Source organism: Anolis sagrei, chromosome 5 (genome assembly GCF_037176765.1).
Source record: "Anolis sagrei isolate rAnoSag1 chromosome 5, rAnoSag1.mat, whole genome shotgun sequence".
Lineage (NCBI taxonomy): Eukaryota > Metazoa > Chordata > Lepidosauria > Squamata > Dactyloidae > Anolis > Anolis sagrei.
Genome location: NC_090025.1, coordinates 38089991 through 38106030, shown reverse-complemented (window position 1 = coordinate 38106030; position 16040 = coordinate 38089991). Strand labels below are relative to the sequence as shown.

Here is a 16040-nt window from a genome sequence, read left to right as displayed (position 1 = left end):
AATTACTTTTGCTTGCCACAGTGCTGAAGACAATATAAAACAGACATAAATAATGCCAATACCATTGGACCTAATAGATGGGGTTAGCAACCAAATCAACAGAGGAACTACATCAAATATAGTCTACTGCCCTCAATCAATGGGATTCTGGCATTTTTTAAAATTTCAAAATGCAACAAAAATGACTTTGACATTCCTCAAATATGGTCTGATATGCCACAGAAACATGGGAAGAGATATACTTCCCGATTCCAAACAGCTATGATTTTTAACCTACTGTTTTCTAAGTACTGATGCCTTTCTCAATCTGGGAATCGGGACCTCTTGGGGGGGGGGTGTCAGAGGAGTCACCAAAGACCATCAGAAAACACAGTATTTTCTGTTGGTCATGGGAGTTCTGTGTGTGAAGTTTGGCCCAATTCTATCTTAGGTAGGGTTTGGAATGTTCTTTGATTGTAGGCAAACTATAAATCCCAGCAGCTACAACCCCCAAATTTCAAGGTTTATTTTCCCCCAACTCCACCAGTGTTCACATTTGGGCATATTGAGTGCCAAGTTTGGTCCCAATCCATCATTGTTTGAGTCCACAGTGCTCTCTAGATGTAGGTGAACTACAAATCCTAAACTCAAGGTCAATGCCCATCAAACCCTTCCAGTATTTTTTGTTGGTCATGGGAGTTATGTGTGCCAAGATTGGTTCAATTCCATCATTGGTAGAGTTGCTGGGATTTATAGGTGAACTATAAATCCCAGCAACTACAATTCCCAAATGATAAAATCAAGCCCCTCCAACCCCACCAGTATTCACATTTGGGTATATTGGGTATTTGTGCCAAATTTGGTCCAGTGAATGAAAATACATCCTGCAGATCAGATATTTACATTATAATTTGTAACAGCAGCAAACTTACAGTTATGAAGTAGCAACTAAAATAATGTTATGGTTGGGGATCACCAGAACATGAGGAACTGTATTAAAGGGTCGCGGTATTAAGAAGGTTGAGAAACACTGCCCTAGAACAGCAGTTCTCGAACTGTGTTCTGCAGACCCCTTGGATTCAGCAAAAATTGGTAGGGATTCCATGAAAGATTTTAAAAATCAACTAAAAATGGATTGAAAATAAAACCACATGAGACCAACAATTTAAAGAAGGGGGAGTACGGTTTATCTCCAAACATCCACTCACCAATGGAAGTTGTTTTATACAGGAATAGATATAGTAATTACTAATAAGGTCCTGTGGTACTGATAGTATAATTTTACCAAGGGAAACAATTATTCTGTGCTAATGTTGATTTTTGTACAAAGTCACAGCCAGAAGACAACTTTCCGTTTTTGTATTTTTAAATTGCTTTTTTAACTATCTTTCTATCTTACACACACTTACTCACACATAGTCTCTATATATGTATATTCATACAAAGAGCAATGCTCAGGAAAAAAATAACAATAACAGACACATTTATCAGTTACAGCCATCTGTATTCCTCTCCTTTGAGCCAAGTATTTTGGCAGGCATGTGGTATTTCCCTCTCCTATCCAATAGGATCTAACCTTGAAAAGAAACTGTTTACTCCCAACTTCTTATTTCTCCACCAGTACAAAGGTCAAGTAGTGTTTTAAATTTATCAAGATTTAAAATAATATGGCATCATTGTTTACATTTAATGAAGCATAATGATGATTATGACTCTGTTTTTCTTAGTTTCCGGGAAGAGAAAGCATGAACAAAACTACATGTTACACAGTTCTCTCTCTCAACCTTTTCTGAAATATTACAACCAAGCTTAAAGTAATTGAAAGCAGCCGTTTGTCAGTTAAAATTTGTCCTGCCATTGCTTTCTTCCCCTCTGAGAGAAAAATAAATAAATAGAATTTTCTTCTATTTATATTGTATGCCTTGTGCAAGGCGCATAGAGTTAACAAGTTAATTAGGTTTACTCTTTCAGACACATACCAACTCTACATTTTCCTGCTACTTCTGTTTGACTAAAATTTACCATCCAGTCTATCTAGAATTAGATTATTTTCCCCCCAAAACCCACAGAACAGATTTTCCATATTATTCATTTTAACTCACGGCAGGACCCTCCAACCCACAGGGAGAATCTACAGATTGAATGGCACGTGCAGATCTCTGCCAGATGCACTTTGGCTTCTGACCACTTTGGCTCAATTCATCCTACTTCTGAAATGTGTGATCTGAAGGTTTTGAGCCTGACAATATGGATCTCAACATGAAATAAGTGTTCTTAACTGAATGAACTTTGAGAACAAATGTTCTTCAAGAAATCTCACTGATCAGCCAAGGGTCTACTTGCACACTCATTTGATTGCTCAGTTCAGTCACATTTTCTTTGCAATTATTATGCACATCTTACCTCAAAGCCCAAAAGCCAAATGTCTGTTTTTCTACCATTTCAGCCAAACTTATTGAATGAAAGATAATAGCCTGAATCTAATTTAACAAAAGTGGTTGGGGAAATCACAATAAGCCCAAGTGCAATGAATTAAACCTTTTATGCAAGCAGTTGTGCAAAGCAGTTGCGTAACAGGTTGTGCAAACATTTCAGAAATTTTTTGTGCAACAAATGTGCAACAAATTCTGTTTTAGATATCACATTTACACAAATCCTCTTTTTAAAAATGCAAATACTAATAAAATTGGTTTTGTGCTAGTACACTAACATATCAGAGAGGGCAAAACTATTATTATTTCTTTCATGTTCCAACATCTTAGACAATTCAGGTCTTCAGATCAATGCAAGCTTCTGCAAATTCAAGGCTATTTATTTACAGTATATATATCCTGCCTTTCTCACCCCGCAGGGGACTCAGGGCGGATTACAATGTACACATATATGGCAAACATTCAATGCCAAGACACACAACATAGACAAGGCTAGACTTGTACCATCTAGAATTCATGCTTATCTCTCCATTCCCACATGGTCAGTCAGCAAAGAGTCCAAGCTTCTGCCACACTGTCACAAAACTAGCAGTGTTACCTTGAGTTAAGAGATTAATTCATTCTGTGACTGAGCTCTTAATGCAAATCACTCTTATCTCAAAGCAAAATTGAAATGCCATTTATCTTTTCCGCCGCCCCCCACGACCCACCCACCCCCATTTTTGTAATGTGTTTTTAAATAAGAAACTGTACTTTAGAAATAATGCTTAAATGCACATTCACAATGAACAATAAAAAAGAAAAATCAACTTCAAAATGGTAGAAGCACAAAGTTGTGGCAAGGAATCACAAAGCACTAAGTGAAGAAGCATAATTTTCTTCATACTGTGCTCATTTTAGCCTCCCTTCCTCTCTTGCTCTCTCTCCCTCTCTCGCTTCATGAAGCCAAACATACCCGGAATTAAAACTATACAAAATCAACTAAATCAAAGTTCCTCAAAGCGGACAAGAGCAAAGTAGACAGCAATCTTCCAAAGTAGACAAGAGCATGAGACATGAAGCATGGAGACATGAAGGCACAGAGACTGCTCAAAGCCCGAAGGCCCGATACTGCTAGCATTCCCTCTGGTACTAGCACTCCCTCTGACAATAGCTCTTAACCCAAAACACTCTTACGTTGAGCTTCCACCATACTGGTAAGTGCCATTTGTCTCACTCTTCCCATCTGAAATTTATCAAATCACCACCAACAAGGAGCTCTGGAGAAATTATTCTCCTGCAAAACATGGGATGACCTAGCAAGCCTGGTTTAATAGTATAGAAGAGCCCCCAGTTTGCCAATATCATACTTATTTTTTAAAATAACTGCATTTCCCTGATCTCACTAGCCTAGTAATATGTGCTCCAAATGCTGTCATGCATATCACATGTCATACTAGAGAGAAGGAGGGTGGGGAAAAAAGATAGAAGGGTTATAGCCATTGTTGAACTGGAAGTGTGTAGTGATATCCAATTTGAAAGTTTAACTTATTGAACTCAGTGACCTTTACTTTTTCACCTGGCATGTATTGGATTTCACCATAGGCCATAGAACATCATGCTCTTGTTAACATCTAAACAATGGTTTGAAGACAACCCTATGGTGATTACTAGATGCTAAAATTCATATCGCTTTTCACCACTAACTATGGATTATACAGCTACATTGTAGAATTAATGTAGTTTGACACTACGTTAACTGCCATGTCTCAATGTTCTGGAATTCTTAGAATTGTTACAATGTCTTTAATCTTGTCTGCCAAAGCACAGTGGTGTCTAACCAAACTACAACTCCTGGGATTCCACAGTATTGATCCATGGCAGTTAAAGTGATGTCAAATTGCATTAGTTCTACAGTGTAGATGTTCCAGAGCTGACAGGAGCTGCATCTCAGCAACATCTGGAGGGAAACAACTTCTCCAGCTCCACAAAACAACAAAATATTATCATTCTGTATTCTCAAGGAGAAAACTGCATCTGGGGACCCAATTAGGAACCTATGAAAAGGCAAACCAGGAAATACCGATTCAAAAGACTAAAAATCCCTTTTCTGGTGGTAGTATCCATCATTTAGACAGCATGAGCTTTCATGATAAATTACAAAAACAACAGTGGAAAAAAAGAAAAACTAGAAGAAAGGAAAATCACCAGGAAGCCTAAACTATTATATAAAAACTCCAAGGAAAACATCAATCTTAGATTGTACAAAGGTATCTTCCAGCCAGGTATCTTAATAATCTTCTACTGAGTTTTCATAAAAATATATTGACTTCATGAAGATAACCAAGAGAAAGTAATTACGTTCATAAACCTGAATGACAAATACATATACAGGAATAAATCATTACATAACCTATTTTACACAGCATGGTCACTCCTAAATTTAATTTATTTCTTCTCTTTCCATTGTACAAGCTAGACTTCTTAAAACTGGAAACCTTTTTTCCCCTTATATATCATGTTTTCTGGATTAGGACATATGGTTATAATCCTGCATATAGGATTATAAATATTTTCAAAATTAATGATTTTGCATACCACATAATGGAGCAGGACTGGACTCTACAACAGTGGGATGTGTAAAAAATCAAACAAAACATTTTGCAGAAAGAAAGATGGCCAACCTGTGGAATGTTTAGCAACATTCCAGCCAATACCTTTCATTTGAAATCTTGTTATGTTCTCTAAAGGATCCCTTACATACACACAAAAATGTAAATTTCATAAATAAGTATCCATTATTTATTTTAGCAAACTGTTTTTGAGTGAAATGTTAATCTTAAGTACATCTTTGTGCAATGTTTTTTGACATTTTTAAATGTACAGTGCATCCTGGTCATGGCCAAGACATTGTTGGGAAAAGAGTAGAATATTCAAGGTGAAGAGTAGGTTACTTGGGACAGTATTCACATGATAAGGCCAGAGATTGAAAAGGGGAGATATAATGTTATATTCCTACGTTCTGGCGATATCTGTATTTCATGTCTCAAGAAGTAAACTTCTTCAAGGGTTAATAGACACAAAACAGTAAACATATTAGTTGATAGTGCTTTGTCTCAATAAAGTACCATCAATTTATGGCAAAGAGAAGTCCCAGTTGTTCATCTCACTGACCATGAATGTCTGTAAACTGGCAAAATCCTTTGATAGAGATCAATGCCAATGCCAACTTGCAGAACTGGACTGTGACATTTCTGGTAGGATTCTTCTTGCTTCTGTTCAGAAGAAGTTAAATATGTTGTAACAATGTTCAAAGCTAAATCCTGGCATGAAAAATACAGGTTCAAGATTGGTGTCATAAGAGTATGAATTATTTCTTGAAAACAACAGCACAGAAAATGTTGTCACTGTTTTGTCATAGACATCTGGAGGCAGCATGCTAGGAAGAATTTCCCTAGGCAAAACCTTTTGTTTATGAGATTAGATGTAACTGCTGAAACTTCTAACAGTCATGCAGATTTTAAAGGGGGGGGGGTTACTATTTTAACACTAGGCAGAGGGGCAATAGATATACAGACTAAAACAGAAATCATAAATGGGGGCTGGTGCAAAAAATAATTCATATATGTATTTTGGGAAAAGCCTACAAGCAGTCTCTAAAGGTAAAAAAAAAATGTTTACTTATGGACAGTTTAAATTAAAGGGATTAAACCTGGTGACACAGAGGGTTAAACCGCTGAGCTGCTGAACTTGCTGACCAAAAGGTCAGAGGTTCAAATCTGGGGAGCAGTATGAGCTCCTGCTATTAGTGCCAGCTTCTACCAACCCAGCAATTCAAAAACATGCTAATGTGAGTAGATCAATAGGTACCGCTTCAGCAGGAAGGTAACAGAGCTCCATGCAGTCATGCTGGCCACATGACCTAGGAAACATCTATGGACAACACCAGCTCTTTGTCTTAGAAATGGAGATGAGCACCAGAGTCGGACATGTCTAATGATAGGGGAAAACCTTTACCTTAACTTATTTAATTCCACTCATGCATGTCAGTTTGGGGTAAAATGTTTGTTGAAATATGATTAACTGTGCCTCTTTTGTTGTAAAGGATCCTTTCCCTATTCTTTCCCTATTATTTTTGATTCAGGTATCAAATTTCCTGTTAACGAAGTATGATCAAGAATGAACTTACTGTACTTGATTTAACTGAGGTATACCTGGCTGTATAGTAAAATCTCCTGCTAGGAAATATTTTTATAATAACTACTCTATTCTGATTATCAGAGGTCCCTGCTACACCTCCCTATATCCCAAGATCTGATCTCAGATTAATTCATCTCAGATTATATGGTGGTGGAGACTCCAGTTCAAAGCAGGTAATCTGGGTCCAGATCCTTGGATATACGGCAGTGCAGATTCAGCCAGAATAAGCAAGGCTAACCAGAACTTCAAGTCTGTTGTTGTCATTGTTGTTGTTGTTGTTGTTATGTGCCTTCCAAGTAAACACCAACGCTTTCAGCAATTTGTTTTTCAGAGGAGGCTTCCCACTGCCTTCATATATGGCTTAGAGTGCATCTACATTATACAATTAAGAGAGTTTGGCACAACTTTAACTCATGGTTCAATGCCATGGAATCCTGGGAGCTATAGTTTTCCAAGATTATTAGCCTTCTCTGCCAAAAGGTGCTGATGCCTCACCAAACTATAAATCCCATGATTCCACAGCATTGAGCCATGGCAGTTAAACTGATGTCAAACTGCATTAATTCTATGGTGTTGGTGCCCCCTTAGAGAGTATAACTTAGAGAGTACAACATCACCCAGTGGATTTCTGCATTTCAGCAGCTGTATATTCAAAATCTAGTCTCCTAAAGTCCAAGTACAACACTCAGGTCACAATATTATGCTGGCTGATACTTCAACCCATGCTTATCTTCCCCAATCATTTATAAGTCTAGTTAAAACACACACACACCAAGACCAATGGAATATACTTCTGATTAAGGAGGCAGAGTGCAAGCAATATTAAAATATGAAGAACATTTTGTTTCATCTTTTCTGGATTAAATGGGTGAACCTATAGATAAGGAGTAGGAATCACTTTATGTTCCAGATGTTGTCAAATTGCAACTCCCAGCATTCTCTACCCCTGGTTATATTGCCTATGGTTGCAAAGAGTTGCAAATCATGAATATATGAAGGTTCACACAACACACATTTATCCTTTCACCCTTGAAGATGCAGGTACAGCCCATATGTGTCCATTGTTAGTTTATTACTATGTTACGTATGAAATTCAGTTAGATTCCTCCCAATAGCAATAGATACAACTGTAACAGAGCAACTGGTTAAATTTTTGAAGTAGTCAAATTCATTACTGTTGTTGCTAAAGAATGTACAAAATCGTAACATTGAATAATGCTACTATTTGTACCCAATCTTCATTCAGTTATAATTTGTTCCAACCTCAACTCATTCTGTAAAACAAAATAAATGGAAATGACACATGCTATGCCATTTACTCCACAAAACTTCAATTCAACTCAAACACATCACTCCCAAATAAGTCAATGCAAGTACAATGTATTAAAAGAGTTTCTAGTGTGTTAGAATTGCATGGTTTTCAAATATCATAATCCCAACTCATTCCAAAACATATTTTGGAAACAGTATAAAGTGTATAGGTTTTGGCAAATATTCACATACTATACTATTTGTGCAGATCAATTCTGTTCATGTTTACTCAGATGTTATTCCAAAGTATGTGTGCATAAGACTACTGTGTTACTGTTTCAGTATTTGAGAGAAATCCTTGCATCATACAGTCATGTTCAGTTTCAAAGCTAAACTGTTTAGACCACGAGGGAAATGTTTGACTCATTCAACACTTCCGGCATCCCCTGCTGGTTGAAAAGATTTTGCTCTACATTAGCAGTGATCAAAAAAATGACTCAACACAGAAATCAGGATCTGAACAATGCAAAAAGGAAAAAAGAAACACCCCACCTTGGCTGGCTTAGTTGTTTCCAAATAACGTTTCTGAAAGCCACTCTAGTGCATGAAAGATCATGCAGCAGAATACACTTTAACAAAACAAGAACCAAACATATATTTTCTGATGCCATGACTAATGTTTTGGAATCTATTTACTTTATATAACTAAGAACAGAATCATTTGGCTTCTGTAAAAATCTAACATCTCTGAATCTTTAGATGGAGACTTGAAAATAGAAGCAATAGAAAAGTAGATTAATAGAAACAAACAAAAGTATTGACAGGTTAAGGTAAACTTCTTTGGAAAATGAACCTGTTTCCTGATCTTTCTCCAGACATTCTAGTTTTGTACAGTGATTATAATATTAAAATAAATTCACTTTCTGTTACAACTAGCAAAAAGTACATATTTTACACAGCAAGTTAAACAAACTGAAATGATCAGACATAAGATGAGGCCCATTCACATATGGCATTTTTCTTGTATTGAGAAAATTCCAGGTGTGAAACAAATCATAGTTGAAATTAATTAGTTAATAACAATTTCTGCCAAACAAATAGAATGGACAATCATGTTGCATGTTTACCAACTAACTAGTACCAGGCAAAAACAACAATGCTATGTGTTATTCTGATCTACCAGAAGACAACACTGACATATATTTCCAAAAGTTATGTTTGAACACTGAACCAAAAAAATAAAACAATGTAAAATACCTTGGCACCTGTAAAATCACTGATTACTTAAAATATTCACAGTATAGTCCTATGCCAGTCTACTCAGAAGTTACATTGACATCATTAGCACTCAGTCCCATGTAAAGGATGGAACCTAAAATAATAGAACTGAAAAGTAAGAAAGAATTAAATGGTAAAACTGTACCTCTGCTTTTTGGGTTCGTGGCGATGCAGCAGACTTTTCAATGGCATAAACCTCCACGAGATATAGCCGTGCTCCTTGTTCTCTATCCAAAATAGCAGCTGTCTGGATCACACCAGTATGGCGACCAATGGTAAAGAGTCGACCAAACATCTTGTCTTCACAACGCACTGAGACTATGAAATACTCCACAGGACCTTCATTCGCTCTAGGACTAGCTGCTTCTATCGATATCACATTTGTCCCAATTGGTTCACCTTCTTTCAAAATGGTAATATACTTTGGCTGAGTAAAAACAGGGCCCTCAAGTCCTTGTAGAAGTACAGTCATCTCTGTGGTTGACTTCCTCCTCTCAGCACCAAGATCAGTGGCTGAAACTATAAATGTGTACATGAGCTGTGATGGTACTAAAGGCGATGACACTCTCAGTTCTCCACTGTAGCGATCCACAATGAAGATGTCTCTGTCTCCATTGATTATTTCATATTCAACCTCCCCATTTGCCCCTTCATCAGGATCAGCAGCAACAATAGTAGTTAGGACTGTACCAATCATGACAGAGGGGTCGGCAGCAAGAGCATTTTGTGAAACAAAAGCAGGGACATTGTCATTCTGGTCAGTTACTAGAATGGTCACATTCTTCAAAGCAAATCTTCTAGATTCTACAGGGACAGCCTGGTCAATGGCTTTCACTGTCAATTCAAAGAGATTAGCAAATTCCCGGTCTATTTCAGCACTGGTATATATTGTTCCTTTGACTTCATCTATTTGGAAATGGTTCCCCCTTGGCATCTGCTGAATGATTGTATATACTAATTGCCCATTAATATCTGCATCTGGATCATGAGCTGTTACAGAAATGACAGAACTCCCAACAGGAATGTTCTCAACAATGGACTTGAAAATGTCCCCAGGTGGGAACTTAGGTGGGTTGTCATTATAATCCCTGACATATATTACAACGGACATGGTAGAAGACTGAGGAGGCCTTCCTTTGTCTTTTGCTGTTATGTTAAGTTTGTACATTGACTGTGTTTCAAAATCCAATGCTTTGGCAAGGAAAATGCTGCCAGTATTGGGACTGATGCTAAATGTTCCATGATTATTTGTCCCTGTAATACTGTAGTGAAGGTCTGCATTGTCCCCCGAATCAGAATCAGTGGCAGTGACAGAAGAGACCAGTTCCCCAATTCTCATGTTTTCCAAGACATCAACAAATAAAGTTGATTTGGGGAAGGAAGGAGTGTTGTCATTTTCATCCAGAACTTCAATGTTCAATGTACACACTGAGCTGAGGGAAACTGCTCCAGAATCTACTGCCTGGATGGTGAGTGAGTAAGATGCAGTAGCTTCGTGATCCAGTTTGCCAATCAAAGTCACCTGGCCTGTGCTGTTATCTATTGTAAATTGCTTTTCTTCATTGCCCTTAATTACAGAATAGTGGATCAGTCCGTTCTTACCTTCATCAACATCTGAAGCAGAAACCCTTAAAACTTGTGTCAGGTTTGCAGCTAACTCTGATACTGTAGCTTGATAAAGTTCTTTTAAAAACTTTGGCACATTGTCATTTATGTCCTTCAAGTAAACCTGAACTGTTGCTTGATCCCTTAAAGGCTTTGGCAACCCCTGATCCATTGCAATAACTGTAAATGTAAACACAGCAGTTCCCCTTTGCCTCATGAGGGATTCTCTGTCCAACTGATGAGTACTCTTTATCTCTCCACTGATTGCATTCAATTCAAAGTCAGGCTGCATGTGCTCAAATGAGTATCTGACTTCACCATTAGATCCAGAGTCTTTGTCAAAAGCACTAATTTTACCCACAAATGAACCACCAACTTGTTCCTCTTCATAATAAAAAACATAATTGGTACTATTAAACAGTGGTCTATTATCATTTACATCTTCTAGAATTACACTGACATTTACAGTGGCACTGAGAGGTTCGACTGCTCTATCAGAAGCTGCAACTACTAATGTGTATCTTTCTTGAAGTTCACGGTCCAGTTCACTTTTTATATATAGCTGACCATCTGGAAAAATGCCAAAGGCATCTCCAGTGTTTCCCTCGATTATGTTATAAGCTATTTCTCCGTTTTCACCTGAATCCTTGTCAGAAGCATGCACACTAAAAAATCTGGAGTTCACAGGCTCCAGTTCAGAAATTGTGACTTCATAGGACAGTTGGTCAAACACTGGTGAGTTGTCATTTACATCATGAACAGAAACAGTTAAAATAAAGCTAGAGGAGCGCCTAGGAACTCCCAAGTCAGAAGCCATAATCTCCACTTGATAAGACCCAGCATTTATGTCCAGAGGCCCTGTCAAACTGATGGCACCACTTTGCTCGTTGACATTAAATAGGTCCTTTGGATTCTGTTTCAGGCTGTAAAGGACCATGCCATTAATACCTTCATCAGGATCAACAGCTTTAGCTTGGAATATGGTATGCCCAGTACTCCAGTTCTCAACCACATTCACACTTTCCACTGCATGCAGAAAATGGGGGGAATTGTCATTTAAATCTCTGACAGTTATATTGACCAAAGCATCCCCTGCGATTGCTCCACCGCTTGCCACCACTTTCAGCTGGTAAAATGCCTGCTCTTCCCTATCAATAACACTAGCTGTGGTGATCAGGCCAGTCACTTTGTTAATTTCAAACATACCCCTTTGGTCACCCATTGTGATAAGGTAAGTGATGTTGGTGTTGAGATCCATAGTGGAAGCGGAAACACTGCCTACATGGTAATCCAAGGCAACATTTTCAAACACCACAAAACTGTAGGTATCCTGACTAAACACTGGAGGATTATCCTGAGTATCCAAGACATTGACTGTAACTATGGCCTGGTTTTGTGATTGCAGGTTACCACCATCACTGGCACCTATTTGTAGTTGGTAAGCAGTCTTCTCCTCTCTATCCAGGACTGTTTTGGTAGTGATAACCCCAGTCTGATTATGAATCTGAAACCTGGAGGTGTCACCTGCCGAGATGGTGAACCTGACTGTCCCATTGATACCAAGGTCAGGGTCGCTGGCAGATACAGTGGCAACATAGCTGCCTGCAGGTTCATTTTCTTGGATATGGGCAAAATATTGGACAGGATAAAATAAGGGGCTGTTATCATTTACATCAAGCAAGCTCACATTGACCTGAACCACTGAGGATAAGGCAGGATAGCCCAAATCAGTGGCCAAGACTTGCAGTGAGTAATGCCCCTGTTCCTCCCTGTCTAGCTGGGAAATTGTACTGAGCCTTCCTGATACAGGATCCAAGCGAAATATCCTCCATGGAGCAACCAAACCTGCTAACATCCCTGGCTCAGTTTCTTGCAAAGAGAAGCGCACAGTCCCATTATCTCCCAAGTCACCATCAATAGCAGTTAGGACTAGCAATTCAGTCCCTGAAGGGGAATTTTCTGCCACAGACACATGATAACCATCTGGCTGGCTAAATCGGGGCCTCTCATCATTAACATCCAAGATATTCACTTCCAACTGTGCATAGGAAATTTTGGGCTGCACACCTTGGTCTCGGGCACTGATGTTCAGCACCACATGTGAAGCTATTTCCCGATCCAGCCCACCAGATGCTGTTATACTTGGACTAGATTCACCCAGCAGAGCTCTGGCCATGGGAGTATCTGGGCTTTTGGTGGTAGTGACTAGGCCACTGTGCTCACTAATACAGAACCAGCCCAGGTCATTGCCAGAAACTATGCTGTACTTGAGGTTGGCGTTAAGACCCGAATCCCGATCTGTAGCACTCAGGCCTTCTACATAGCTGCCAGGTGGCACCTCTTCACTGATATTCACTTGGTACACTGACTGTCCAAAGACAGGTGGGTGATCATTGATATCATTTACAAAGATCACCAGGCTAGCTACAGAGGAGCGGCTTACTGGAGCAGAAACAGCTCCATCAGGGCTCAGAGAAGAAGGGACTGGCCCTGGTGATGGTGAAGGAGCCCCAAAGTTGTCAGTCACAGCCACAGTAAGGTTATAGGTGGGTATGCGTTCCCGGTCAAGAGCAGCTGCCACTTTGATAAGGCTGAGGTTGGGCACTTTGCTAGTCTGAACCTCAAAATGGCGCTGCTCATTCCCACCCAAGATGGCCACAGAAATATTCCCATTGGCTGCTGGTGAATCAGCATCGCTGACAGTCAACAATGCCACCACTGTGCCAGGTGCCGCGTTCTCATCTACCGAGGCAAAGCGGGATGTGGCTGGGAAGTAGCGGAATTTGACCCGTGGCTCATTATCATTCACATCCAGCAAGCGGATCAGAGCCTCAGCACGGCCACTTAAAGCTGGCACACCTCGATCAATAGCCTGAACTGTTAGAGAGTACTGGCGTCGTAACTCATAGTCCAATGCCTCCCGGATACGGATGACCCCGCTTTCTGGGTCCACTTCAAAAGGAAGCGCTCCAGCTCCATCAACACCAACATTATCTGCTCCCTCCAGACGATAGCGGATGTCGGCGTTAGTGCCCTCATCAGCATCTGCCGCTGTCACCTGCAGAACACTGGCTCCGACAGGTGCATCCTCCGGCACTCGGGCTTGATAGAGGGTCTGACTAAAAACAGGGGGGTTGTCATTGATATCCTGCACCGTGACATTGACTTGTAAGTATCCACGCTTCCGCGGCTCCCCTTTGTCCTCCACTTGCAAGAGCAGCTGGTAGGCAGGTGTGGCCTCTCGGTCCAGCCCACCCCGTGAGACCAAGTGCAAGAAAGCCCCTTCCCCACTGGGATTGAGCGTGATGTTGAGCCGGAAGCGGCCTCCTTCATTGCCCCCCACAATGCGGTAAGAGCTGTGGTCCACGCCGTTTGTCCCGCTGTCCGCATCGGTCGCCGTGTCCAGGATCAGCTGTCGGCCGCTGCCCGTGTCCTCCTTGAACGTCACCACGATGGAAGGGTCAGGGAAGATGGGCGCATTGTCATTGAGGTCCAGCACCACGATGCGTACTTCGCTGGGATAGGTGGGCTGGCTGGAGAGCACCACCAAGTCCACCACATCGGTGGGCAGGCTCTCCCGATCAATGATGGCACGAGTGTGAAGGTCTCCCGAGGTGGCGTTGATGGAGAAGAGAGCATGGTGCTCACTCAAGCGGTAGGTGAAGCCCGGACGGGTGGCGATGGTGCCCACCCAGGTGCCTGGGGGCTGCTCCTCCAAAACTCGGAAGAGCTGCCTTGGTTCCGCTGAGGAAGGTGGCAGCAGCAAGAGCAAGGCCAGGCCTGTGAGCCAGGCAGAGGAGGCCTTGTCGCCCATCCCCAGGTGGCCCATGGCGCAGGTGAGGCAAGTGAGGCAATGCCCAAGTCCAAGGCAAGGTGGAAGGGAGCAGCTCCGGATGAGCCCAAAGTCCTCTAAATGTGGCCTCATCCCCTGAGGCGCCCAGGTGAGGCCGCCGGTCTCTCCAGAGCCGCCAGCATCTCCGTTGGACTCCAAAAGGAGGGACTCTTCCTCGAGACGCTAAAAGAAAGTGTCCACACAAGCAAAAAGAAGCCCAATGTCGTCAAGAGGGAGAGTCCAGTCAAGTCAAGTCCAGCAAGCCCTTTCCTCGCAGCAAAACGTCCCAGTGAAGCGATGGAGAGGGAGGGAAGGGGCTGCCACAGGTCTCAACCGGAGTGCCGCTCCTTCCTTTCCTCTTCTTCGTCGGAGAAGGAGCGACGCGGGCGGGTCTTTCCTCCTCTTTCTCCTCCTTCAGGCGGCTCTTCGGACTCCCGTTGCTTCGTCTCGTTTCCTCCACGGGAGGAGCGGCTTCTGTCGGCGGCAGCGGGAGCTTCTCCTGGGCATCGCGAGGAGAGCGCTCTCCTCACTTCAGCGCCAGGCTCCTCGGGTTTGGGGCATCCCTCGCCTCGACGCCTCGGTTCAGGAGCCTCCGCCAGCTCCCTACGCTGGGTCAAAAAGTTCCCCCAAAGTGAGAGAAAGCTAGAACTATCCGAGAGAGTGAGGAGAGCACTCTCGGGGGATTTATTCTAGCCAACTGGCTTGGCGCTCTTTGTAATCCCAAAGTTCTTAGTTCTCCTCAAGCGACTTGGGCGCAGCTCTTCATCCTCCGCCTGCACTTTATGAAGGAAGAGCCCCTTTCAGATGGCTCAGCTGCTCGGCTCTGAGGGGAGAAGAAGGAAGAAGAAGAGGGAGGGGGAGAAAGACGAGAAGAAGCCGCAGAAGGAGCCACAGCCTCCTGCTCGCCCGCCCGCCCGCGCGCGACCCCCAAACACAGACACCCGCCCGCGCGCGCGCGCGCCTCCAAGCAAGCCAGAGCCCGGCTGAAACTTCCTCGCTTCTCATTGCGCTCTGATGGGCTCTTGACTTGCAAGCGCGTCTCGTCCCGGCTCTCTCCTTCTCCTCCCCTCTCCGCATCCATCCCCGCCTCCAATTGGCCCCTCATCCTCGGCCCCGCCCCTTCTCCCTTTCATTGAGTCGAGTCTCCGCCCCCACGGAGACTCCTTGGACCTCAGCTCCAGTGGCTCCGCGGGGTGTCAATCAATTTAACACGAGGGGGAGGTCAGGTAGAGAGACACAGAGAGAGCCAGGGAGTTGCCCCAAACTGTTGGAGTGACTGAAGTAACGGAGGAACGCCGGAGGTCTGGTTCGGAGAGAGAAGAAGGGAGGGAGGGAGAGATGAGGGAAAGGGAGGGAAGGGTCCAGGTCGAGTCGCCGCAGAGAACAATAAGTCCGAAAGGGATTAAGCAAAGCATGTCTGGGAAGGCGCGACACGGATTTGACATTAACTGTTTCCAATCCGACGAAGGAAGCGGGTGAGAGGC

At 42.2% G+C, this 16040-nt stretch overlaps 1 protein-coding gene across 1 annotated transcript in view; it reads right to left on the bottom strand.

Annotated features, from left to right (window-relative positions):
- The window catches only part of FAT4 (FAT atypical cadherin 4), a 150205-nt gene extending 134569 nt beyond the window's left edge, over nt 1–15636 (bottom strand). The window contains exon 1 of the mRNA XM_060778958.2: nt 9265–15636. Coding sequence (XP_060634941.2) covers nt 9265–14649 — 5385 coding nt within the window. The 5' untranslated portion in view covers nt 14650–15636. The remainder of the gene's footprint in view (nt 1–9264) is intronic.
- Nucleotides 15637–16040: the final 404 nt, after the last annotated feature.